The 27427-nt window shown below is 38.3% G+C and overlaps 1 protein-coding gene across 1 annotated transcript in view; it reads right to left on the bottom strand.

The window, feature by feature from the left end:
- Positions 1–27427, bottom strand: part of Polr3b (RNA polymerase III subunit B) — a 91048-nt gene that overhangs the window by 35517 nt on the left and 28104 nt on the right. Inside the window, exons 12-19 of the mRNA XM_042693255.1 lie at positions 26995–27129; positions 15440–15601; positions 11912–12112; positions 10116–10278; positions 8933–9086; positions 6128–6202; positions 5366–5464; positions 2793–2920 (exon numbers count right to left, since the gene is read on the bottom strand). Coding sequence (XP_042549189.1) covers positions 2793–2920; positions 5366–5464; positions 6128–6202; positions 8933–9086; positions 10116–10278; positions 11912–12112; positions 15440–15601; positions 26995–27129 — 1117 coding nt within the window. The remainder of the gene's footprint in view (positions 1–2792; positions 2921–5365; positions 5465–6127; positions 6203–8932; positions 9087–10115; positions 10279–11911; positions 12113–15439; positions 15602–26994; positions 27130–27427) is intronic.

The raw sequence follows: 27427 nt of genomic DNA, 5'->3' as shown, positions 1-27427 counted from the left end.
TGATGCATATTCATTAACTGATAGTGACTGAGCAATCCTTTTCCCCAGAGGTCTGCCAGTTAATAAAATAAGCAGGATATGAAAGTATGACTTGTGTGAACTTATCCTCGGGGCCACTGAGTGTCCACACAATGCAGCTCCAGCATCCAACCCGTGACCTGGAGACCTTGCCATGACCAGGTATCTACCTGACTACTGGCTGAGCCATGTCACTACACACCAAGCGGCATGCATCAAAGAGGGGTTCTCAGTAGCACAAAGAGATGCTGTGCGAAAACTCGAACTTCATTAATAGCTTACAGTGTGTAAGATTTTAAAAACCTCCCCTGCTGGTGTTTTATGCTGGATTAGCTCTTTCTTATGTTACGAGGTAAGGCTTTCAGCTTCTGTGGTTTGTACTGTCTTGGTTCTTTGTAGTGACAGAAATGACTTACTGCTTCATTCTCTGGGGGAGGGTTGGCTGGTACTGAAGGGGTGAAGATTGGTATACAGCAAATTTTCCCAGTTGGCTGGAATGCTTGGTGAACCAATTCATTTTTGCGAATTTATTGTTCATTTCAACATAGACAGACAATAGAAATTAAAACATGACCTTAGAAAATCTGCCCTAGCACTGTGAGATTAAATAATCTTCAGTGATAGTGCTTACTTAAAATGGGACCGTGTGACTTAGTTATTGGCTGTCAGGGCAGTATGGAGTTAAAATGTTCCTACTTCAAGGGCTAGGTCCACTTTACAGACCCGGGTCTCTATGCTAGGTTTTCTCTCTCCAGTCCTTTCCCCTTAGTGATTTTTCATATTGCATTGCTCAACGCTCAGGAAGCTATTCCAACGTGCCATGTGCCAACTTTAAATGTAGTTTCCTCCACGCTTTTCTTTCCAGTCAGGTGTTTTATAATAACGAACAGTCACAAAGGCAGTTTTTATTACTTAAGATATTCAGTGGCTTTTGTCTTGCAAGCGTCAGCAGTAACGTCAGAGGATTGTATCCAAGGAGCTAAATGTGCGGGACCCAGGGTCACAGCAGCTGAATACACCAACCTCAGAAAACACAGACAATGAATTGCAAATGACACTCACAACAAAACGAGGAAAAAAACCTTCACACAGAAAACTACAAAAGAACTCTACAGACACTGAATTGGCTTTCTGTACACACTGATCCTGCTTAACTGTGTGTGGCAACTAACCCACTACTTCAGATACTCAGAGCCACGAAATAAAGGTTGCTTTTTTTGGTACAGAAGGGAGTTATAAAAAATAAAACATATTTCTATATATATATGTATTATTTCTTTCCTTTAAGCCTACTATTTATTTCTTTTAAAAAAGAAAAGCTTCACTAAGTGGAGCCAGTAGCAGTTCTTCTGTTTTAATCTTCAAACACATAAAGAGTGGCATTAGCGATGAAGCGATTAGTCTTCTGTTAATTCTGCTGAAGGTTCTACACAAAAGGTGTATTGTTTCAGCTGGGATTCACATCAGGAAACAAAATGCTTTGGTAAAGCCAATAGAAGTGATAGCCCTTTCAGGACGAGCAGGGTTCAGTACTGTATATCTCAACTTGTTAGCTAGAAGCACAAACAGGACATCAACCCATGCTACTGCTGAGGATGAATGGGAGAGACAAAATTGATGAGTGCCGCTTAGATTTTCCCACTGGGAATTATTCCCAACTGTCCCGGCTTTACATCATTCAGGTAAATGGTAGCAAGACAACATGCTTTTAAAAATTTCTTCTAGATAGCCAAAGGGCAACATAAAAACTTGAGAAGAAATGCACATGCTCTCTCCCCAGGGAAGAAGTAGGATTCCTGAATGTTGTGCCCTGACCAGGTGCAGCCCAACTGCATTCTGGTTGTCACTGAAAGGCAAGGCAAAAACCTTCCTCTCTGCAGCTTCACAACTTCTCTATGAAGCTCCTAGTGGCGCTAAAAACTAGACATGACAGGTTATATCTATGTTGCAGGCATAAGTGAAAAGAAAATGTGTTAAGTTTACAAGGACTTAAATGATTTAAGATAAACAAAATGCACCTTCGAGTTGGGAACAGACAAAAACTCTCTCTGTATTGCCTTTAAAGAAAACTCCATCTTTTCCACCTATAGCACTTCTATTCTGCATCACTAAGGATATCCTGTTTATTCTAGAGAGCACCCAAAGTAGAGACCTGCCCAGAAAACACTTGCTTAAACCTCTGTTGTGCTTCTGCTTTCAGGCTCAACCGCAGTGTCTAATGGACAGTCGTGCTCAATAAATATTATAAGTAAGTTGGGTGAAATGATAAACTCATTGACAGACAGGTGAAAGGGAAGACGAAACAGAAAGAAGATGAACTAAGAAGCTAGTATAACAAGTGTTAGGAGGTACACTAGCAGCCACAAGGATATAACAAGTTCGGTGTCACTCAGGCAGACAACCCCATGGGACATTCTACTGTACAATGTACAGAAAGATCTGTTTCTTCCTCTTCCATCAACTTGAGTTTTTGTTCTTTTTTCCATCTCTCCTGGTTAATCACTTACACTTTACCTATAAAAGACTTTGTTTTTATTCTCTCATTATTCTGTGACATTTTTGTCACTTTCTTTGGTTAAGGGAACAAGTGGAGAGAGATCTGCATTTCTATTTAAGTGGTTCACAGGGCAAAGCCCTGAACTCCACAGGGGACCCTGAGCTAGACAATGCTCAGGCATCACTGTTACCTGATTGACCCAAACATGGAACACCAATGAAAAGATGTAACAGCTTTCTGCAAACATTTTGAACCAAGTTTGAGAAAGAAATCTTACCCATAGCTTGTTTGCCCATAGCACACTGGTAGGTGTTTCTTGGGGACTGGTTATGATGAGGGTATGGGATCAGGCCAGCACAGACACCAAGAAGAGTGAAGGGTTCAATCTCCAAGTGGGTAGTATCTCTAGAAAGTTAATGAAAAATTAGGTATCTTAAATATCAAGTTTCTTAACAGGAATGAAAAAATATTACTACGTCCCCAAGGGGCAAATCAACCTCAATGCCAATAAAAGTGATTTAATAATGTTTAAATAAAATATAAAAAAGCATGAAAATTCAAAAAAACAATGATAGAAAATTTACTAGTGACAAACACAAGAGAAGGGAAACTGTAGAACTGCTTTTTGTAGAAAATGAAGAATTATAATAATGTGCTATTATTAATATGTAGCAAATAAATTACTATACAGAACACAGAAATGCAGTATTAATTTCCACATGGATGAGTAGCCTGCTGTTCCTTATTCTCCCAACCTACATCAATGAGAAGACTATATTGTCATGTTAGAACAGAACTCCTCTATGAAGTTATGAGGGCGAATGGGAACCAACATGGTACCCACTGGCTGACAATGGTTGCTGAGCACTTGAAACATTAGGTTACTAGGACTGAAGAGCTCAATTTTTATTTTACAATCTAAAAGTCAAGTCTAAAGTAAGTAACTGTTACTGAAAATGTTAAAAAATTAATTATAATAGAAACAATTTATATTTTTCAACTATAAGTTTATAAAATCAGATTTGAGTTATTTCTAATGAAATTAGGCTTTCAAAATGAGATGTGTTATAAGTGTATTACTAGATTTTGAAGACAAGTAGTAGAAAAAGAAGTAAAATAGCTAGGCTCTGGTGGCATACATCTGTTATCCTAGCTACTCAGGAGGCTGAGATCTGAGAGTCACAGTTCAAACTCAGCCCAAGCAGGAAAATCTGTGAGACTCCAATCTCCAATTAACCACTAGAAAACTGGAAGTGCAGCAGTGGCTCAAAGTGGTAGAGCACTAGCCTTGAGAAAAGAGCTCAGGGACAGCGCCCAGGCCCTAGGTTCAAGTCCCGTCACAAACAATAATAACAAAAAAGTAGACTATTTCTATGTTTTTATGTTCATTTTATGTTGACACAATATTTGGACATGGTGGGCTAAATAAAATATTATTAACCTTACCTGTGACTTTTTACATTTTTTATGTGGCTACTAGGAAATTTGAACTTACACTTATGGTGTGTACTATATTTTTATTAGATAGGTAATAGAACCTTAGTTACTTTTATGTTTTTAAAGAAAACAGTTTTGTCTATATAATAAAGCAAATGAGAAGCTTTAATGGGAAAAAGCAGCCAGGTTATTTGTAGGTATTACAATAGTTAATATATTCCAGATCTGTGGTCTCTGGTAATTCTTCCTTCCAAGTGTTTATAAAGTGGAACCTTAATAACTTTAAGTGTATTTTAGTACTTGTAGAGAAATAATTTATAAGAGACCAGGTCCCAACCCTCCATAGAAATCTGACTGCAACGTACCTGGTAACAGATCTCTTGTTCATGAATTTATTCATCTATTTTTTCCAATACATGTATTGAATTATATCCCTAATTTAGTGACATAGGTCCTGGAAGAACATCAATTTCCTTAGGACCTAGCAGAATCCCAATCCTCTTAAGATACCTAGGTCTTTGTCAGCAGGAAAGGGTTCTAACTTTTATTGTTGTTTTTTAAAAAGCAACAACTTGAAACTGTATTTTCAGACTAGAGTGAAACAACATTTGTTTTAAGTATACTGTTCTGTTTACATACTAGCCAGGTTGATATTTTCCAGATAAATGAAAACCACTTTATAAAATATAAAGATTGAGGTAATTTGAAAAGAATGAAGGGAAGCATCACACGGTTTTTTCCCTTTTTGTTGTGACAGCAACATATATAAGATCACATAATATCTAAGTTCAGAGATTCACAATTTTAAGGAATAAAAGTTTTATCTAAAAGCAGTGCTTACCAAATTATAATATAAATATAGTGACATATTTCATTTTATAGCAGAAAACATTCTAATCTTACCCAAGTGGTGCATTATTTATATGTACAACAAAGCAAGATAGAAAGACATCTTCTAGTGTACTGAAAATGGACCCTAGATGGCTCTTAAAACATCACTGCTCTAGAAGGAATATTCTGAACACATTACCATTTCAAGTTTACATTGCACATAAGCTTAGAGACATCTTTACAACATACTGTATTGTAATTCCTGCACTGACAATAAGAATTGAGATGTCCCATGACAAAATCTTCTCTAGAAGAGATGGAACACATTTTGGACCAATGATTGGTTCAAAAAAATTTTTTTAACACTAACTGGATATTAAAACCAGAGAAGCAATGTCTCCTAAAAATGTACACTAGTGTCACAAATAGGTAGAATAACTGAATCAAAGATGGCTTGCTTGCAGCTTTGAGATACTTCCAATTCTTATCTCATCTTTGTAACAGTTCTTATTGGACATGACTGAAGAACTGAGGAGGATGGTTAAGACAGTTGGTACAGGTAGAGCAAGCTTTGCGACTTACTTATTAATTGTGTGTTCATAAAGGGCAATGTTACAGTCATTTTCTTCATTCACATCTAAATATTCAACCAGACTTTCATGTAAGAAATCTTCAAAATTCCTGGGAATATGTTGTTAAAGAGGCATTGTTAAATAGCATTTTACTGCAATATCGCATATAATAACACACAAAAAAATCCTGTCTTTCATTTAGGCCCAAAGCACTTTTGTCTCCTAAAATATTAATTAATTGGATATTTGAAACATACTCTTGGATTATAGTGTAATCATACATCACTGAAACAAAAGCCTGAAAGTCTGTGCTTCTTGTCCATCTGTTCCCCAGTTTTTAAAAAAATCCATTACTTTAAAGCTGGAGGTGTGGCTCAAGTAGTAGAATACCTGCCTAACAAGCATGAGGCTCTGAGTTGAGGCCAGTATACCAGTATATCAATAAAACACAAGAATAAAATAAAGAGAAACTCAAAATGTCTACATGAACATTTTACTGTGAGTTCTTTTCTTACTAGAAACACTTAATAGTGCAGTGAGTTAATGCCAAGACACTGTAAGCCTCATGATCGAATGCAATAAACACTTCACCATGGCCAAGGAACTTCACATGGAGAATGCTTACATGCTGATGTATTTGGTGGAGAGGAATTAAGAGACTAGTATGACAGTATACTTTTCTTAAAAAGAACAGATTAAATAATGTCATGTAAGCTGATTAAAGAATGTGTATATTTAAGGAGATTGGTAATCTTTACTTTTGGATGTTTACCTGTACCCCTGAGCCAATTCTTCCATATGTTTATTAGTGACTGCTGGCTTCTGATTCTTAACAATTATGTAAGGTCTACAATGAAAAACAAAAAACAAAAGCAAAGTAATAGTTATGACTCAGAAGAATTATGTCTGACTGTTTACGCTTACCACAGCAGAATGAGAGAAGATATAGATAATACACTCATTCCTAATTTCTTGAAGACACTGGGTACTTTTTGCATCCATGTATAAGCACATAGGACCTAGCCTCTGTTTCTCATGCACACAAGTTCATGTACATGTGAGCATATACATTCATAAACATGTATATATATGGTACTTCCTTCAAGTTTCCTAGGAAACATTTGGTTTTAAATGAAAAAGCAGCATCAAGATGAAGTCTGAAGAGAAATGAAGCTTTTACATAGTATTTAAACAAAACTGTAAAGGTGTCATTCATTCCAGAAGCATCTCCTGAGGGTCCATGGCAGAGCATCTGGTCTATAGTACTCTCCCTTTATCTATAGCTTCTCTAGTTTTGCTTTTACTGATTTCAGTTACATAAGGTCAATGGTGGTTTGGAAATATTAAGTGGAAAACTACAGAAATAATTCTATCCTCTCACTCCGTTCTGCCTAGGATGTGATGTTCCTTTATCTAATGAGCACACATGACACAGGTTACCTGTCCATTAATCATTTATAGCAGTCGCAGTTATCAGATCAAAACTATCTTAGCATGCATAAGATTTAGAACAATATGTGGTTTCCAAGCATCCACTGAAGGCCCTAGAATGCATTTCATACAGGAAACAAGTACCTGATATAATACCTAAGGAGTCTGCTGGCAAAGAAGCCTGTCACTGAGGAAAACAGGATCAACAGAAGATCTAATGAACAGCCAGATATTAAGGGTCGTTTGATTTAGAATAAAGGTCACTCAGCTAAACTAACAGGTTAAAATGACACTTGACCAAAAAGAGTGATATACGATTGCAGACAACAGCTTCCCTGCTTTGTGATTTCTAGCAATTTCTCAGGTGGAAGGTAGAATGAGTACTCTGCAGATTAACCTGTAACTGTCAATGGTGATTTGCTTCTGAGCTCTTCACCACCACAAGGAAACACCCACACAAAGGATGGCATGCAGCACGGAAACGTCAAGGGCTGTTGCTATTTGGATAAGCAGCTCTTACAGAGGGAAGCAAGTAGCCAACAGACACTTGTGCACTTACCCTGCAGCCCAAATAACTCTCTGTGAGGACTACTGAGCAGTTTTAAGCACCAAAAAGAGAGCAGCCCAATCACAAAGTTACTAAAAAGTGAACAGGGTAGCTGTTCATGGATACCCACAGCACCCTGAAAGCCTGGCTGTGCTTGGTAGGGAAAGGAGAGTTGGCAGTACACTCTACTGGAGAGCTGCTAGAGTTCAGGCTGAAACTCAGAGACAGGAGCAGGAAGAAGTGCTGTCACCTCAGTAAGTTCTAGTCTTTCTGGCAAATCTATGGTCTGTCATTACAAAATTACTTTAAAAAAAATGTTTCCTTTCAGAATATGCCTGAATGTACTGCATGCAAGAGACAAGTGCTGGGAAAAGAATAATCTAGAATCTGTCATTGTTTCATAATTAGGTCATATTGTTAATAGCTATTTAAAAAGCATTTAATTTGTCCGAAACCCTCTGAGTGCGTACAATATCCTGCCACTTCTCAGAACAAACATAGGTAGACTTTATCACTTACATTTTTACAGTTAAGAAAACCAAGGCTCAGAAGCAACTTATGCAATGTATTAGGTCAGAAAGTGGCATGTTGGAGTTCAAAGACAGATACATCATTTCCAGGTATACCATCAGAGAAACCAGTTCTGGCTACTTTAAGCAAAACTGGAATTTACTGGAAACATTCAGAATTTACTAAAAGGATAAAGAATCAAAGAAAATGAGGATGTGTTCAGGCATAGAAAAAACACTATCTAAAGTAGTTACAAAGACCTTGAAGTAAAGAGTAAGGGGCAGTCTTAAAAGTTTAACAGCATCCCTGTATGTCCTTCCCTAAAGGAGTAGACACTATGTCATATTTGTTTCTGTACCTCAAGATGCTGGACAGAATTTGTGCATAAAGTCCTTAATAAATGCTCCCTGAATGAACAAAAGTAACCCACTTTTCTTTTCTTTTTTTTTTTTAAACCAGGGCTGAGAGCCGAACCCACGGCCTTGCGCGCGCCAGGCGGGCGCCCTTCCGCTGGGCTAAACCCCCACCCCCGTAACCCACTTTTCTACTGGGTCTAATGCTATTCTTTTTTCTTCATGCCTCTACATTTTCATTATTGCCTTTCCCAGCTATTCTCCTTTTCCTCTGTACCCAAGTACTACTGTAGCCATAAAATACAGTAGGTTTACTCATGATTGTTAGAATCAAGGGAGTTCTATAAACTTACAGTGCCACGCTCTAGCTCTAGGTATATAACATAAACTTAGGGAATCTCAGTTTTCTCATTTATTAAATGAAAACCATCTCATATCATGGGGCTGAATGTAGTTAAAGCCTTACTCACACAGAACACAATTAAAATAAAAGTGGCTAGCATTAGTTACTAAAAGAGCTGACCATCACCAACTAGTAAATATTTTTGTCTCTCCCATAGGACTGAGTTCTCTGAGAGCAGCTTCTTTCTTCCTTCTTTCTTTGGACCTTCCTTTGTCTCCTATCAATCTTTGAAATATCATAATAGTGAAAAAGGTTATAGCAGCTTAATAAAAATGAGCCTATTTCTTTCAACAGTTTATAGAAAGACACTTGAATTCTTTTAAGCAAATATACCTGCACAGCCTTCCTCCATCAGAGGAAATATAAACACACCGGTCTGTCAGATTTGTTGAGATGGAAACAAATTCATTGATATATCCTGCTCTTCGCATTAGTCGAAATGTATTCACTAGTTTTTTATGGTCCCGAATGACACCCAGGATGTTACCTAAGTAAAAGGAAATAAGACAAAGTAAGACAGAAATAGATGCAATGTGATTTCAAATCACCTGAGTGATAAAATCTGATTTATCCATACAGTGAAAACACTAAGGTGCACTGAGTGGTTGTTTGGACATACTATTTATTAACATTGTGGCCATAGGAAGAGATATGGTGTGGTTGTGGACAGACTGAGGTCTATACTACCACCACTTACTGGCTAAGGAATTCTGGGAATATTAGCTTTCCTTTCCTCAGCTGTCAGCACAGTGCTATAGGCATGAGCTTGGGATCTGAACCCTGGCCCTCTCACAGCATGTAACTTGTGCAGATGTCATGAATTGATCTATATGATATGCTAAGGACAACCCCTGCCTTACAGCTACTCCATGCTGTGTGGTTACCATCAGTGAGCTGAGTAAACTGAGCTTTCCCTCCCAGGGATAGTGTGAGCTACAGAGAAGTGTGGAATGAGAGTGCAGAGTGAGCATCCATTCTGGTCAGCCCTAGGCAAGGCAGGCAGTTCACAGACCCTTTCCCACCAGCCAGCTCACACTGTAAAGGGTTAGTGGACCCTGGGCTGGGAGGAATGGGGGGAGTGGGGGACTAAAAGACGCATTAACTAAGCAGCATGGGATAAGCACATCAAATGAGTACAGGGACTATACCAAGTCAGTAAGAGAAAAGGATGGAGAAACTGATGCCACCTTCCTTACGGAGGCAGGGATAATGAAAGAAGCAACTGAAGTATAAGCCATTGGAAGGGGCGCTGGCCGCAGCTGCTCATATACCCCTCATCATGACTGCACAGGATCACTGAATTCTAGGGTGATTTCATCATGTCTGCAGAGTAACTCATCTACTTAACTTGCTCTGAACGATACCACGTGAAAATTTATTCTCCCTTGGCAGCCAATAGGGTAATTCTGGGCCCAGAATTAAAGGTATTCTTGTGCTTTAAATGGAAAGAAGTAATGGATTTTCTCTCAACTCCCAACAGGTTGTTTTAGAATGAATGTCTCTATAGCATACTTACCATTAAGGAAGACCAGAAACACATTTGGGTAAGAAAGTTCTTCCCCACATAGTAAATTTACATCTTCTACTCCCAGGTTACTAGCTAGCTTAACAATAGGTCCATCTTCCATGTCAGTTGTGATGTGTGTCATAAGGGCCAAGTTTTTAACCAAACCACAGGCCTAAAAAGAAAAAAAATTATAACATGGTGATTTCTAAAATAAACATTAATAATGCAAAGTATAATCTGTGTCTGAAAAATACCTTTACCACTTTGCTGTTGGCAATAAAAAGTAGTACACAAGGCAATTCACAGGAAAGCCTTTAATAAAACACACACGTACATGCACATGCATGCACGCGCACACACACCCTCTTTTAACCCAGAAATGTGTCTTAAGAAGAATGTAAAATAGATCCAGTCACAGAAATACTCAACACAATACTGCTTGTAATTATAAATAATGATGACCACACATGTTAACTGTGCAAACTGGTATTAGCAGACAATGGAACATCGCAATTGTTTTCTTAATAATGGGGAAAATGGTAGAGAAAGATAGGGATAACTGTGGCTACGTGAACACATAAAACTTCTGGCTGGAAATGGAGACAGTTTATAAAATAGCCAGCCAGAACACTGAAACTTCTTAGTTATGAAAGGCAAAGAAAGCATAAAGGACATTCTAAGGTAAGAGAGACCACCGGTGATCAAGCAGTACTTGATGCAGAATCAGAAAGGCCATGCTGAGATACATAGGTTACCTTTTGCTTGAAGGAACAGAATCAAGTGACACTAAGAATGACTACATCCAAGAGAAGGAGCCACCCAAGGAATAATAGGGGCTACAAAAGTAAATCTGGGTCAATCCTAGGTTGAGTTGGAACAATGGTTTTTGCTTCCTATGTAAGTCATAACTACTTTATCTTGGACTGTAGGTACCTAGTTGGCTACAACTAAATACATGAGGTCCTCTAAGCACTCTTACTCTTGGGAGCATCAAAGGTGATGGGTCTCCCAGTTGTCTATACTCTTATCCCTTTTTCACTGCCTGGTTTCATTCTTGGGATAAACTAAGATAAGCATGGAAATGGTACATGCCTCTCTTTATGTAAGATATGAATCAGATGCTTCTTCAGGTTAAAGGTTTTATTTTTTTTTTTAATGTCACACTATAAATCATCTTTATTTTTTTTAATTGTGAAAATACCATACAGAGGGGGTTACAATTACATTTCTTTTTTTTTATTATATTCTTTTTTTTTAATTTTTGTTTTTTTTGTGAACACACTGTACAGAGGGGTTACAATTACATGGGCAGGTTAATGCGTACATTTCTTATCAAGCATTGCAGCCTCCTCCTTTGTTTACCCTTCACATCCCTTCCCAGCCTCCCCCACCCCCACCCCCTCAGGTTAAAGGTTTTAGAATGAGGGGCTGAGAATATGGCTTAGTGGTAGAGTGCTTGCCTAGCATGCATGAATCCCTGGGTTTGATTCCTCGGTACCACTAAACAGAAAAAGCTGGAAGTGGTGCTGTGGCTCAAATGGTAGACTGCTAGTCTTGAGCAAAGGAAGCTCAGGGACAGTGCCCAGGCCCTGAGTTCAAGCCTCGGGATTGACAAAAAAAAAAAAAAAGATTTTAGAATGATAGCGAAGTAATCTTGACAAGTTGCATTAACATTTCTTGCCAAATAAGTGACTAATCAAAACAGAAGATATGCAGAGGGGGCTGGAACAGAAGCAGAACATCAAGAGTTTTATATCCCAACAGATATGACCCCCGACCCCACAGAAACTTGCTAAGTACTTTACCTCTCCTTCAGGTGTATCGGAAGGACAGAGCATCCCCCACTGAGATGGCTGGAGGGAGCGAGGACCACTCACTTTTCTTGTTTTTTCAAACTGGGAAGAGATTCTTGTCATCATGCCCAGAGCGGATATATAGGACAAGCGGGACAGCACCTGGGTCACACCCTGGCGGTCCATTTTAAATCTCTTTAGAGACCAATTTCCCTGCAGAGAGATGAATGATATAAGACCCTTAACCCTTTCATCTGCTGCCGAACCTGAGGAGTCAATCTGAGAAGTTCACCATTGGAATTGATTCATTACAAAATTGTAGCCATGATAGACATTAAGTAAATAAATCAAAACTGCGGGGTCACTTGCAGGGATGTTCTGGGAATATACGAAGTCAGAACTATGTTTGGAAATTATCTCAGCATGCTTCAGTTCATCAACCATCTCATACCAGAGCAGCCATCGAACTCATTCCACACTGAATAAGTCAGTTTAACCCAACACTAGCCTTTTCCACACACATTAAAGGTAAAACTAGTTTTGAGTCCAAAGAGATAATCTAATATTGGGATGTGGATATCTTCCAAAGTTAGTCTTAGAGACAAATATAGCACAACAAAGGCAACTCTGAGAGTAGTTATTAGGGATAATGAATAAACTATAGGTTTCTGTTTCTTTTTGCAGTACTTAGGGCCTTGTGCACACTACCCAGATACTTTATGATTTGAGCCATAACTTCTAGTCCTTTTGCTTTTCTTAGTTTGTTTTTCAGACATGGTCTCATACTGAATTTGTACAGTTTTGTGCTACCAAGTCTGATGCCAAACTATGTCTTAGTCAATGCCTAGGAAATCTAAAATGTGTGTGTATCTTTTATATGTGTGTGTGTGTGTGTGTGTGTGTGTGTGTGTGTGTGTGTGTGTGTGTGTGTGTGTGTGTGTGTGTGTGTGTGTATACACTATATATGTGTATATATATACACACATATATATATATTCACATTAAGAAATAAGCTGGCACTGGTGGCTAATGCCATTAATTCTAGCTACCGGGAAGGCTCAGATTGGGAGACCTTGGTTCAAAGGCCAGCATGGACAGAAAAAATTCTTGAGGCTCTTTTTCAATTAGAACTAGGCCTAGCAGTGTGCACTTGTTATCCAAGCAACAGGAAGGCGGATCGCAGCCCAGGCATGCACTCAGGCAGGAAGTGAGACCTTATTTCAAAAATAGCCAGTGCAAAAAGGGCACTGTTGGCTCATGCTTGTAATCCTAGCCACACTGGGCAGAAACATTCTAGATCTCTTCTCAATCAACAGTGGGGTCCAGTAGCACACATGTACCTCCTAAACTGTGTGGTAGACTGAGATTGGGAAGATCATGGTATGGCAGGAAACCAGCACACCAATTTTTGTGTTGAGATGCCTCTTGAACTTTTAGTTTGAGCTAACTAACCTCAAATCAATGATATTTCCCATCTCCACCTCCCAAGAAGTTAAGAATGAAGGTGCAGAACACTATGCTGGCTGTAAATAATATTATTTGATGGTTATATTAGTTGTGCATATGAAATAATTTTCCCCCAAACACAAATTCAGGGAAACATGCACTGAAACAGAATAGTAGAAAATAAAAGGTAAAACAATAACAACAACAACAACAACAAAACCAGTAGGATCAATTCTTTCTGATTTAAAAGAGAAATCTGCATCTTCTTGTCTCCTTTAAGAACCTGATGAAAGCCATGAGTATTTTACTGAGGAAAATGTTCAGAGAACTATGAATGCAGATTTTATATTCAATTTCAGGAGAAGATTCACAAATACCAGCTTTAAAATCCCTATGGTAGGAAAGGTGAAATGTGTCTGAGAGCATCCTCAGAAATGATACAAGTTTTATACTTACAACCAATTATACTTATTACACTATAGTAAGATCACTTGGGAACCTTGCATCTTCTGCAATATAGAAAACAGCTAAAGTTTAGGAAGAAATTTTTATCCATCACTAAGCAAAGAAACAGGGCAAACACATGTATACCACAAATTAACTTCTTGTACTGCTCACTGAACTCCTTTCAACCTTGGAATGAGAATGACTGCAGAACCTGACTTCTACCCAGAGAGTAAGGGTAAATAAGGTAAATAAATACTGGGCACAGAGCTAAAATAAGGCAATAACTGCTGGAAAACAGGAAATAGGTGGGGGCTAAAGTCAACACATTCAGCAGAGAACTTGTTCTAGTATTCTGCAGGAGTATTACCATGGGGAGAGGAGAAAAACAGATGAGTCGTCTAAGTCTAAATCTCAAAGAAAACCAATTTGGTGAAACCTTTCTATCAATGGCAGTAAATCCTAGAATTTTAAAGGTTGCTCTTTTCCTGGTCACTTTCAGATAGGGACATGCCAGCCAGAGGGCCTAGCACTGATTTCTCACTGGGAAGGCAAAGCAATGTCACCTCAGGGGGAAAAGAACTACCACAAATAGTTCTTATGACCTAAAGAGAATGAATCAGGATGCAAGGACTATGTTCAAGCTCTCTGAGGCTTTCTCACATTCTGGGATATCTTTCTTCAAATGAGTCTGGGCCACAGGAGTTTGGCGTGTGCACCAGCCACAGGCAGGGTAAACCTCCACTTGGTCATTGCTCTCTCTGCAAGAGCTGCTCGCATAGACCCCATGTAAACCTCTGAAGTCAACTATGGAGGCAAGCCCACACTACCCTTCATTGTTTAGGGAACCATGGTGGGCTACACTATTCTTTGTTGGGGCAAGGTGCCATCCATAAACCTAATTGTGTGTCTGGCATATAAAACGTGAAACAGACTTCATCTGATAGACCTATAGTTGCTATGTTTTAAGAAAGGGAGAAAAACCCTATCTGATAAACTTTCATGAATAGCTCAAGGCCCTGAATACACAGCAGCTGCTGAGGGCTGAATTCATCACTCAGGGAAGAACAGCTGATAGGCCTTTGGAGAACAGAAACCTTCTGTGAAATAAAACACTTTTGTATTCTTTTGGACAAAAGTATCCAATTAATAAGCCTGACTGAAATATGTCAACTTTATTACAGGAAAAAATGGAGATAAGTACCTTTTAAAAGAACAGCTATTAATAGCTGTTAGACTAAAACATGTATTTCCCTCAATGCAAGTGTATCTACTGTTACTGTCTTAGTGCTTCATAGAACAGGAATGCAAAGTTGGCAAGAAAACTGTACAGTTTCCTTTCCCGTAGAAAATACCTCCATGACCCCCAGGGGATATCTGAAACCACAGAAAGCACAGAACCTGGTACCATCTTACTGTTTTTCCTATACTACATAACTATGAAAAAGTTTAACTTATAAATTAGGCACAGTAAGAGGTTAATAACAATAATAATAAAAGAGGAAAATTACTGTTTGTCAAGCAGAAAATTTGTGATTTGCATATATTGTTTTTTATTTTTAAAAACCTGGATTCTCAGTCTTTCACATTTCCATTTTACTGAACAGATTCCCAACTTGAAGAGTTCTGAAAGAGAGACTAGAGACTCACAGTAGAAATGGCATTCACCATGCCATTGGTGATCTGGTCTTGGCGCATGTGCTTCACCACGTCAAACTGGGCTGCTCTTTGTTTAGGAATCACCTGGTCTGCAATCTTCTTCATCTCAGAATTAAATTTTTTGAACAAATCTTCAAAAAGAAGAGATAAAAGCTAAAAAAACAAAAAACAGAAAAAGTATGTGATCTTTCCAATGGCATTACAGACAAATTTGATATGTTTTGTTCTTGACTACAGCTTTAACAAATACAAATAAAAACAAAAAAGAAAGAACCTTAAACTGAAGAAAATGTATGGGAAAAGTCAGTTTGATAAAAATGCGTAGAATTTTCTGTGTGTGCTGGGTCCTGGAACCAAAAGCAAATGTGATGATGTATTAAAGCATTTGATTCATATTTTCACATTTCACAGGCCAGTAACCAAATTTTTAGTGTTACAAATAAATATAATAAAATGAGGAGAAAAAAGGGAGAGAGGGAAGGAGAGAGTGATAAAGGGTTGTCTGATCATTGTGTATCAATACACATTATATGTGCATGTATATATATATATATATATATATATATATATGCACACGCACATGTGGTATCAAAATCAAACTCCTTTGCACAACTAATTAAATCTACTAAAATATGGTGAAAATAATATAAGAAGAGAATTATGCAGCAGTGGTACTCAAGAGACACTATGTTAAAAATGAATTATAAAACTTGTAGGTTGAGCCAGACACTAGTGGCTCATGCCTGTAATCCTAACTACTCAGGAGGCTGAGATCTGAGGATCACGATTCAAAGCTAGCCCAGGCAGGAAAGTCCATGAGACTCTTATCTCCAATAAACCACTTGAAAACCAGAAGTGGCGCTGTGACTCAAGCGGTATTCACCTTGAGCTGAAGAGCACAGGAACAGCGCCCAAGCTCAGAGTTCAAGCCCCATGTCCGACTAAAACAAAAAAAAGAAAAAAAAACAAACTTGTGGGTTGGATGGGAGGGAAAAACAGAGAGTAAAGGGGTGACAGGGTGACACTGTCCAAAAAGAAATGTACTCTTTACCTGACATATAATTGTAGCCCTATTGTACATTACCTTTATAATAACAATAAAAAAGGGAATGAGCAAGGAACAGACCAAGGACACTAATGATATGGTACCATCTGAGTAGGCTATCTGGTACTGCCACTGAGAAGCCAGTTTGCATTGTCCATCTATCCCTTATGTGCCAGGAGCTCTTCCCCTTAAGAATCTCCCAGAGGCTCTCAGTCTTTAGCAGGTACAGTTACACCCTGAAGTCTATTAAAACACAACTTGCTGATCCCAGCAGCTCTAGAATACAGTTTAAAAAAAAAAAATTATAGGAGGAGCCAGAATTGCTGGTAGGAGGAGGCATTTGAGAATCAGTGTCCCATGGAAATTTGCATTAGGACATAGGTATAATTTATTTGTAGCAGCTAAGAAGTATAAACTATACAAACTATATTTTGACAAATTAGGTACACACATAATGAGATACTAATGACCAGTTGAAAGGAACAAAAAAATAATCGCAAAGCCACCGCCAGTTCTTAACAATATGATACTGAGTGAAAGAGATCAGACACAAGAGAATTTATATGGCATCATTCCTTTTACATGAGATTCTCAGCACAACTAAACTGTATGGTTTAGTTAGGCATGATTAGACAAGGAGAAGCAAGGATACAAATGCCATGAATGAAGAAATGAGTTAAAATTCCAAGGACTTGTGAGTAGTATACCATAAGAGCCCTAGACACAAGGGAGTCCACCCAGACTCACAAGTCCTTTTCTGAAGAACGTTCCTACAAGGCTGGAGCAGTGCAGAGACCTCAACAAGCTAGACTCCTTTGTAGGAACAAAAGCAACCAAACTCTAATCTACTTCCTGAACTTTCCCACACATGAAGTAAAACCTTTAAGGGGCTGCAGAAGGGTCAGGAAACCCTCCTCCTAGCAAAGTTCTGCAGGCTCCTAACAAGAAACAACAGTGTACTGCTGGACAGGGGCCAGCAAATCCTTTGGCCAGTGATTCCAATACAAAGCCAGAGGAAAGAGGTGGGGAGCAAAACCATCTTTCCCTGGGGGAGGAACAGGAAAACTACTTGGGCCAAAGATCCTACACTGATACACAGCAGGGGCTGGAGCCCACAGGGAAGGGGCAGGAACCCCGAAAGCTGTCCTTTGAAAAACTGGGGAAAAAGGGAAAATGTTCATTCTCACCACTTTTATTAAACACTGTAGGAGATGTAGCAAGAAAAAGGAATGAAAGATAAAAAATTATATTTACTTGAAGATAACATGACTACCCAAATAGAAGAATTCCAAAAAACCTGAAAGGAACTCTCCTAGAAACAAGAAATGAGTTTAACAAGCATACATGACACAAGGCCAACAAGCAAAAAGCAAGTGTCTGTAAAGAATTATTACCAGAAATTTATGTAAATCTCAGTAGAAATACTATTTAGAATCAGTTCTCTCCAGAGTGATTTAGCAATACAAATGCAATCCCAATCAAAGACCAGCAAACATTATTTAACTTATTTATGTATTTACTTATCCATCCATTCATTCAATTGTAAAAAATAATTCTAATGTAAGTAACAATGTTAAAAAATCCATTTATAAGGATTCTCAAGAAAACAACAGCAACAATTTTCTTTCTTTTTGCCTAGTTATCGCGAGGAAACCCTAAAAGTAACATTATTTTTTAAAAATTAAAAAATAGAAATACATGTAGCAGTCTGAGGCTATAACTCAATGACAGAGTGGTTGCCTAGCGTATTTGAGGCTCTGAATTCAATCTCCAGTACTCAGAAGAAGAAAAGGATGTAGCTCCCACATAAATTATGTCTCAGGATAATCAGAGATCATAAGAATTACTTTTAAAATTCCAGCCAATCCATTACAATGGAAGTATTATAGTATCTAGAGTATCACTATTTTCTATGTTCCACTGAAATCCTGGAAAAAGGAAATGATCATCTTCAGTTGCTAAATATAACCATCCAGAGAAAAACACCTAGGGAACCTGAAATGGATGAATCAGGGCCCAAACACCGGAACTCAATGATCAATTCCAACAGCACACAAAAGTACATACTACCAGACATCACTTTCTGGTAGGATATAACACCATCAAAGAAGTGTTCTAGCAATTAAAACAGAAGAATCTTCGGTATCATCTAACATCTAGATTAAACTCCTGGTTTACAAGAAATTCAGAAGAGAGAAAAGTACATCTGTCATTCGCAGCTCAAAGAGCATTTTTCTCTTTATTCAAATAGCATTTGCTATTTGAAATTTTTAAATAAAAACTTACCTAATGTAGTAAATCAAGGAAATAATAAACACAAATATTTAAAATAGTGGGAGGAAGAGAAGAGGATTGAGTAATAGGTAAATGGAGTTCACTACCGAACACATTCTATGAAGCCATCATAACCCTCATCCCCAAACCAGGCAGGGACTCATCAAAGAAAGAAAACTATAGACCCATTTCTTTAATGAACATTGATGCAAAACTTCTCAACAAAATTTTGGCCAATCGACTTCAACAATTCATCCAAAAAATCATACACCATGATCAAACAGGATTCATTTCAGGGATGCAAAGCTGGTTCAATATACGCAAATCAATTAATATAATTCATCACATCAACAGGAGCAAGGATAAGAACCACATGGTTATTTCAATAGATGCAGAAAAAGCATTTGACAAGATCCAACACCCCTTTATGATGAAGGTTCTGGAAAAATAAGGAATCCATGGAACATTCCTCAACACAATAAAGGCTGTATATGACAAACCTACAGCCAGCATTATACTTAATGGTGAAAAACTAAAGCCATTTCCTCTTAACTCAGGAACAAGACAAGGATGTCCACTCTCTCCACTTCTCTTCAATCTAGTATTAGAATGCCTAGCTATAGTAATAAGACGATGCAAACATAAAGGGGATCCAAATAGGGAAAGAAGAAGCAAAACTCTCCCTCTTTGGCAGCACCCAGGCCCAGAGTTCAGGCCCCACGACCGGACCAAAAAAAAAATATTAAAAAAAAAAAACAAAAAAAAACTCTCTCTCTTTGCAGATGACATGATCTTGTATTTAAAGAATCCCATAGACTCCACTCCCAAATTACTCAAGCTGATTCAAAACTTTGGCAAGTAGCAGGGTATAAAATTAACCATCAAAAATCAATGGCTTTTCTGTATGCCAATAATGAGAAAAGTGTGGCTGAAATTAGGAAAGCAACTCCATTCGTAATAGCCCCACAAAAAATAAAATACCTAGGAATTAACTTAACCAAAGAAGTGGAGGACCTCTATGATGAAAACTTTAAAAACTTGAAAAAGGAAATCAAAACAGAACTTAGAAAATGGCAAAAACTCCCATGCTCCTGGATTGGAAAGATTAACATCGTGAAAATGGCAATACTTCCCAAGGCTATCTACAAATTCAATGCGATACCTATCAAAATCCCAACCTCATTCTTCAAGGAAATAGAAGAGGCAATCCAAAAATCCATATGGAACAATAAAAGACCCCGAATAGCAAAAACGCTCCTCAACGGAAAGAACACTGCTGGAGGAATATCAATACCAAATTTCAAACCCTACTATAAAGCCATAGTAATCAAAACAGCTTGGTACTGGCACAAGAACAGACCTCAGGACCAATGGAATAGAATTGAAAACCCAGAAATGAACCTACAGACCTATAGCCATCTAATCTTCGATAAGGGAGCTAAAAAAATACAATGGAAGAAAGACAGCCTCTTCAGTAAATGGTGCAGGCAAAATTGGTTAACTACTTGTAGAAAACTAAAGCTAGATCCTTATATATCACCCTGCACCAGAATCAACTCCAAATGGATCAAAGACCTCGGAGTCAAAGCAGACACTCTGAAAACATTAAAGGATAGAATAGGAGAAACCCTAGGTCTCCTTGGCACAGGCCCAAATTTTCTTAATAGAGGCCTAGAAACAAAACAAATCAAAGAAAGGTTGAACAAATGGGATTGCATGAAATTGCAGAGCTTCTGCATGGCAAAGGACGTAGCTAGCAAGATCAACAGAAAGCCCACAGATTGGGAAATCTTCACTAGCCATACAATAGACAAGGGTCTCATATCTAAAATATACCTTGAACTCAAAAAATTGTATCTCCCAACAACAAATCTTCAAAGAAACAACTGCCTAATAAACAAGTGGGCTAAAGACTTAAAGAGAAACTTCTCTGAAGGATGAAAGAAGATGGCCAATAGACACAGGAAGAAATATTCAACCTCTCTAGCCATAAAAGAAATGCAAATCAAAACAACATTGAGATACCACCTCACCCCAGTTAGAATGGCTAAAAACTCTAATAATAACAGATGCTGGACAGAAGGGAACCTTACTTCATTGTTGTTGGGAATGTAAACTTGTTCAACCACTTTGGAAAGCAGTATGGAGGTTCCTCAAAAGACTCCACATAGAGCTCCCCACTTTTGGACATTTACCCAAATGTTTACAAACAAGACTACACTAAAGCTACCAGCACAACTATGTTTATTGCAGCATTATTTACTATAGCTAAGATATGGAACCAACCCAGATGCCTCTCAGTAGATGAATGGATCAAGAAAATGTGGTATATATATATACACAATGGAATTCTATGCCTCTATCAGAAAGAATGACATTGCCCCATTTGTTAGGAAATGGAAAGGCTTGGAAAAAATTATATTAAGTGAAGTAAGCCAGGCCCAAATAAGCATAAGTCCCATGGTTTCCCTTATTTGCAATATCTACTATATGTCTGAGTCAAACAGAAAACGTCAAATAAGGTGATGTTAGAGAAATGAACCCTAAGATATATATTCAAATGTTTTTTTTCTTTCATGCGATTGTTACTAACACATTTATAAGATTATTTCTTAGTTGCTTTGTATGTCCCTCCCCTACAGTATAACCCCTGCTTTCACTGTATTTGATATTGGTATAATTTGTGGAGGGGAAGGGGAAAAACAAATCGTTTAAATAGGGATACAGGTGGACCCATTGCAACAATGAGATGTACAAGTCCTTATGTCGAAAAACGAACTTTACAACTTTGGTGCAGGGGAGGGGTGAGAAGACTGGGTGGGAGGGCGGGGGAGTATGGGAAGGGATGGGAAGGGGAAACAAGGGAGGAGGCTACAATGCTTGATAAGAAATGCACTCATTATCTTGCCCCTGTAATTGTAACCCCTCTGTACAGTACTTTCACAATAAAATAAATAAATAAATAAAAATAGGTAAATGGAATGATGATGATAATAGTCTAATGCTTAAGCTGGTAATGGCTGCAAGGGCACTCCTTTGTTCCCTTCACAACTTACATATACATAGAACTTACTTCAATTATATGATAAAATGTAAATACATTAAACAAGAGTGATTTACTTAAAATAGTTCTGCCCTGGAAGCCAAGTCAATCGGATAGGAGAGGAAGTTGTGAGGACTGTCAAAGATGATAATGTTTCCAGAAATGATGGAGTGTGCAGTTCCTAACCAAGTCTGAGCACAGTGCTTAAAATCTCTCTGAAGACACCAGCAGGAAAACAGAGGGTGAATGGCACTGGCTAGCTGCTTTTCCCATTTGTGGAGGGTCCAAGCCACACAAGCTAAAACTCGAAGATGAAGAACCAGAAGAAAAAGATCGGAGCTATTGGGTGGAAGTAGGCAGAAAGTGAAAGGGAATGCCACAGGAAGTAGAAAGGACCACAAGGAGAACCCTCAAGTTCTCTATATAAACTTGGCCCATATCTCTGGCTTACCCCTGACTGACAAATACAATGTGAGGAGTGGCCATGTCCTCCTACTCCTCGAATCTGAGCAGGATTTGTGACTGCAACCACAGAGCAAGAATAAGGAGCATGGCTTTCAAGTCCAGGTGCTTGGTCATCCCAAGCTTTGTGTGCCCCACTGGACAGACTGGTTCCTCACTGAGCCTTCCCTTCCAGCCCTCCCAACAGTACCCTGAAGAACACCTCCAACTGACCTCTCATAGCACATGTGAAACAAAAGAACCAAAAGCTAAGTCATGCCTGAATTCCTGACGCACAAAATCATAAGGGCTAAGAAAATGGTTTCTGGTTTAAGTTACTGCTTTGGGAAAGCATGTGACACAGCAACAGGCAACCTGAACAGAAAGTTCACAAAGGGAAAACTAAGTAGGAGGCTTACTACAAGTAAAGAGCAGGCATATGTTGGCAATAATAAACTAATACCAACCCCTGCATGACTAACAGCATCTGTTTTTTTCTCTTTTGAAAGCACTCTTTTTCTACATAGAGAAGAAAAGAGCACAATGTATTTGTGATCTGAATGAACTGACAAAAAAATAATTTGCAAGACTGTGGGGTTCTGGGCTGGGTAGGTGGCTCAGTGGTAGAGCGCTTGCCTTGCATGCCTGAAGCCCTGGGTTCGATTCCTCAGCACCACATAAGCAAAAAGAAAAAAGCCGGAAGTGGCGCTATGGCTCAAGTGGTAGAGCGCTAGCCTTGAGCTGAAGAGCTGAGGGACAGTGCCCAGGCCCAAAGTTCAGGCCCCATGACCCCCCCCCCCCCAAAAAAAAAAAGACTGTGGGTTTCTCTCTTTAAACTATTTACTTAGAAAGGAATGTTTAGATTCACTGATGGTCTTTAAGCTAAAGATTTACCAAATTCCGTGTGTGTGTGTGTGTGTGTGTGTGTGTGTGTGTGTGTGTGTGTGTGTGTGTGTGTGTGTGTGTGTGTGTGTGTGTGTGTGTGTGTGTGTGTGTGTGTGTGTGTGTGTGTGTGTCAGAGAAAGACATAAAGAGACAGAGAGAGAGAGAGAGAGGTTATTCCTGAATGTTTATAATATACAGGCAGTTTTTGGCTCTGAATGAAGAAGGCATTCAAACCAAGTGAGTCTTCTTTAGCTAGCTTTGAAAAAAGAATTTCTTAAGTGGGACTAGATTCTATGTTCTTTCCCCGCTCCTCCCCCGTAAGTTAGATACATGCTCCACTTTTCTACTAAAATCAACTTGCAGATAGGAAAGTGAGAAACTTGGACTTGAGTTGACTGTCAGAAGTGGTCTAAAAAGAAAACTTCCTCCCTGAGAGCTTAATCCTTTCTTAGTCAGCCCGGCAGTTTCACTCATGGCAAGAAAGAACATGGGAATGGGAGCAGGTGCAGAGGGGGAGAGGGTATGAGAGGCCCATTTCAGCCACTTCCTGTGGAAACTGGCAAAAGGAACTTGAATAAGCATCCTGAGCAGAATCAAATGCCCTTAACCTAAACCACAAAAGCTCAGCTCTCTTTTAATTAGTCTTTCACACTTAGACACTGTGTCTCAAATTATGACAAAGTTGTTTTTTTCTTTTTGGATCACAGTAGAGTTTGTTGTAGCATCTGATTCAAATACAAAGAAATGTCCCTGGTACTAACTAAGTAAAAAGTAAGTGCACACTCAACAGAAAAACTGCCTCATTAATAAATTTTCCACCCCTAAATTTCAAGCTAAGAGAAATAGTGCTGTCCAGTTACCACAGCAGTGAGAAACGGAAAGGCCAAGTCACACAAGCCACACTATTTAGGTCAAGAGTAAAATGATTAAAAGGAATGAACGCTGGTGATAATATTCAATACCTTTCATTGCTAGTCTGGGGAGCAAGGACAGGACCACTACTGAGTAAGTCATATTTAAGGGAAAAAATGCTGACAGCTCATCAATTAATTTTCCATGAAAATGCTAAAAAAAATTAATAAAGAAGTTAAGCTGCTGAAATACAGTTTCACCAATTAGCTTAATGTCAGAGAATTCTAATTAGGCGTCTTGAGATTGCTATTTAGTATTTAAGCCTTCAGAGTGCCAAATTCTCCTTTTCACACAAACTGGTTGCAAAATTAAAGACATTAGGCAGCCTTAATTACATTATCAGAACAGCTGGGATTAGGCAATCTCTGAAGTCAAGACGGCATTCTTTTGTCACAGGGTGGAAATCCCTGGCTTTCCAAGGTGCCGGATTTTGGTACCATTCCATATCTCACCCATACAAAGCAAGCTGCATTAGAAACAAAAAAAACCTGCAGACAAAGAATAGAGTAATGTGCGGCAAATAATGAACACATTACCGAAAAAGAAAAGGTAGGTGAAAAGATTAAGCCTGAAATCGCTAGGTTTTGCTAACACCTCTACTGGCGGCTGGCCTGCCAACCCTCTGGTGGCAGCAAAACTGAGGCAAAGCTCTGAGAACTGGCTGGACCAGTGGAGACAACTCTGTTATCTCCAGCTGGAGCACATTTATACTTCTTCGTCCCATGGGGTGTGAAATTAGCTGCTATTGTTTCTCCACATTTTTCCTCACACAATACCTTTTATGTCTTTACATTGTTTATAAAGCTATGTTTTCTTGCACGTGGGAGCCCTCTTTTTAATTCTAATTTCTTAAGCAACAGGATAGTCTCTCCTTTCCCCACCCTCCCTGATCTAGTCCTTATTCCTCTAAGCAACCAACTTTCTTTTCTAATGGACTAATTCTACAGCATGATTTTTTTCCAATTAAAATTTAGCAAACATTCAGATTGTGAGTGGTGAGGATATCAGAAGCACGGTAGTCAACCTGAATGTGGTTAAAGTTGGTCAGCCAAGCATGTAACCCAACAGAACTTCCAACAGTCTAGACACCAATAACTTTGCCCCCAAATGAAAATGGCTCTAACTTATGACTTCTAGCTTTGAATTCAGAAGTGGTGGTGTCTGCTGGCATCATCTCAGCCACCATCCTTTCTCACCTGGAACACTGCCACTGCCTCTTGGCCTGTTCATCTCTTAATCAAAGCTTCCCAAACGAAAACTCAGATCTGTCACTCCTCTGAAGAGCATGCCCCCAAAGGTTTTCTATTCCACTGTAAAGTTAAATCCAAATCCCTAGCTTAGTGTGCTTTAGATACATCCAGCTTGTGTTTTTGCTGGAATTCAGTTCCCCAGGTGTGAGATTGCCTTTCTTTCCTTCAAGTGTACACTCTGAGTGTGGGAGGCCTTGGTTTAAAATACATCATTTTGGAGATCTACTATGATCATCCTGACAAAGGGAATCCTTCCCCTAACATTCCAATACTTGATTTTATCAAGATGGAATCCAAAATAATACATACAAAAAAAACCAACAAACCAGTATTGAGATGTAAAGCTAAACAAAAGACTGACTCAAAGTGATTAAGATGATAAGAGTATCAAAGACTTTTCAAACAGCTATTAAAATTCAAAGATGTAAATGAAAGTATGGTTGGACAAACAAGAAATATCAACAGAGATAAAGAAGTCATGAAATAATACCAAGTGAAATTTCTAGAATTGAAAGATAAAATATTTAGGCTAATTAACCATGTGACTATAACAATAAATTATAAATGACATAAAATAGTAGGAAAATAGATCACAGAATCATCCAGTCAGAAGAAAGGGAAAAAATTAATAGAATCTAAGTACCAAAAGGTCCATCAGTAAAATTAGAGTCAGAAGAAAAGAAGAGAAAGAATAGTACAAAAAAAGATATGTAAGCCAGGCACCTGTGGTCATGCCTATAATCCTAGCTACTCAGGAGGCTGAGATCTGAAGATCACAGTTCAAAGCCAGGCAGGGCAAAAAAGTCTGTGAGACTCTTATCTCTAATAAGTGACTCAAAAAAGCCAGAAATGGTGCTGTGGCTCAATTGGTAGAGGGCTTGAGGAAAAGCAGCTCAGGGACAGTGTTCAAGCCCAGAGTTCAGGACCAGAAAAAAAAAAAAAAGATATTTAAATCTCTCAAAATTGGTAAAAAAAAGCTTAAAGACTTAAGAATATAATAAACTACAATTAGGATAATAATAGAATCACACCAAGGTACTTCCATATAATCAATGGAAAAAGAAAACAGTAATAGCATTTAAGTCTCCAGCTCTTAGATTTAAAGGTAATCTGGGATTGGAATGGTAAAATAACGTTTCAAAGATTTTTAGACACTCAAGATAGCGTTATCAGCTAAGACTTTAAAATGAGATTAGAGACATATTCCCTCACTAATCTACTAATGTTTTCAAAAGTATGATCATCTCTCTCCCAGGAGATTTAGTTTGACCAAGCAAAAAGGGATCTTCACCTGCTTTATTCTCTCTCTCCTCATACCCAGAACCTAGGAGTAGGCACAGAACATATTAGGCTATTTAATAAATATTTGTTGATTAAATAAGTAAACAGTACTTAAAGTCATATTTCATTTCCAACCTTACAAGAACAGTAAATATCTCAACAGAAGATATAATGTAGGTAACATACTATCAACACATTTAAAGAATTGTTTTTCAGTTAAAGAAATTCTTAAGTCTATTACATAGATGTGTGAAAAAATATATACTTTTGTTTTTTTTTAAAAAATGTATACTTCAAACTATATGCAAACAATATTTTATTAAAATGTCTGTTCTTACAAGCTGAAATGAATATTAAACTAATTCTTATCAGTGAAAATAAAGTAAGACTGGTTATAATAGGGTATTTAAATCACCTGTCCTGCTAATTCCAGTCGCTTGTTACCATAGTAGTCTCGGTCATCAACTTTGTTATCGCCTTGAGCCAAGATTACTCTTCGTACCATCACTGCAGTATAAATACATTTGGCTCGGAAATTAAATTCTTTAACCTGTAATTCAAAAATCATTAAAAAAAAGTTTGAGAAAACACACACTATCTCCATACTATCTGTGGTAACTGTCTTCAAAGGTGACTCCTGAAACTCCTTCATTCTGTGTACTTCATCAGCCTTGGAGCTGGCCTTTGATAAGTGTGACCAAGAAAATACCGCAAAAATGATGTGGAAGCCAATTCTAGGCCTACCTCTTAAGTATCCTGGCACTTTCACGTCCTTTCTGGAAGTCCAGGACCCTCTGATATCGAGAAAGCCACCTTGGACATCCAGCCTGGCTGAGTCTTCAGATGAC

This window comes from Dipodomys spectabilis, unplaced genomic scaffold (assembly GCF_019054845.1).
Source record: "Dipodomys spectabilis isolate Male_0828 unplaced genomic scaffold, ASM1905484v1 ptg000163l, whole genome shotgun sequence".
Lineage (NCBI taxonomy): Eukaryota > Metazoa > Chordata > Mammalia > Rodentia > Heteromyidae > Dipodomys > Dipodomys spectabilis.
The sequence above is the reverse complement of the archived record's forward strand: the minus strand, read 5'-3'. Positions and strand labels throughout refer to the sequence as shown.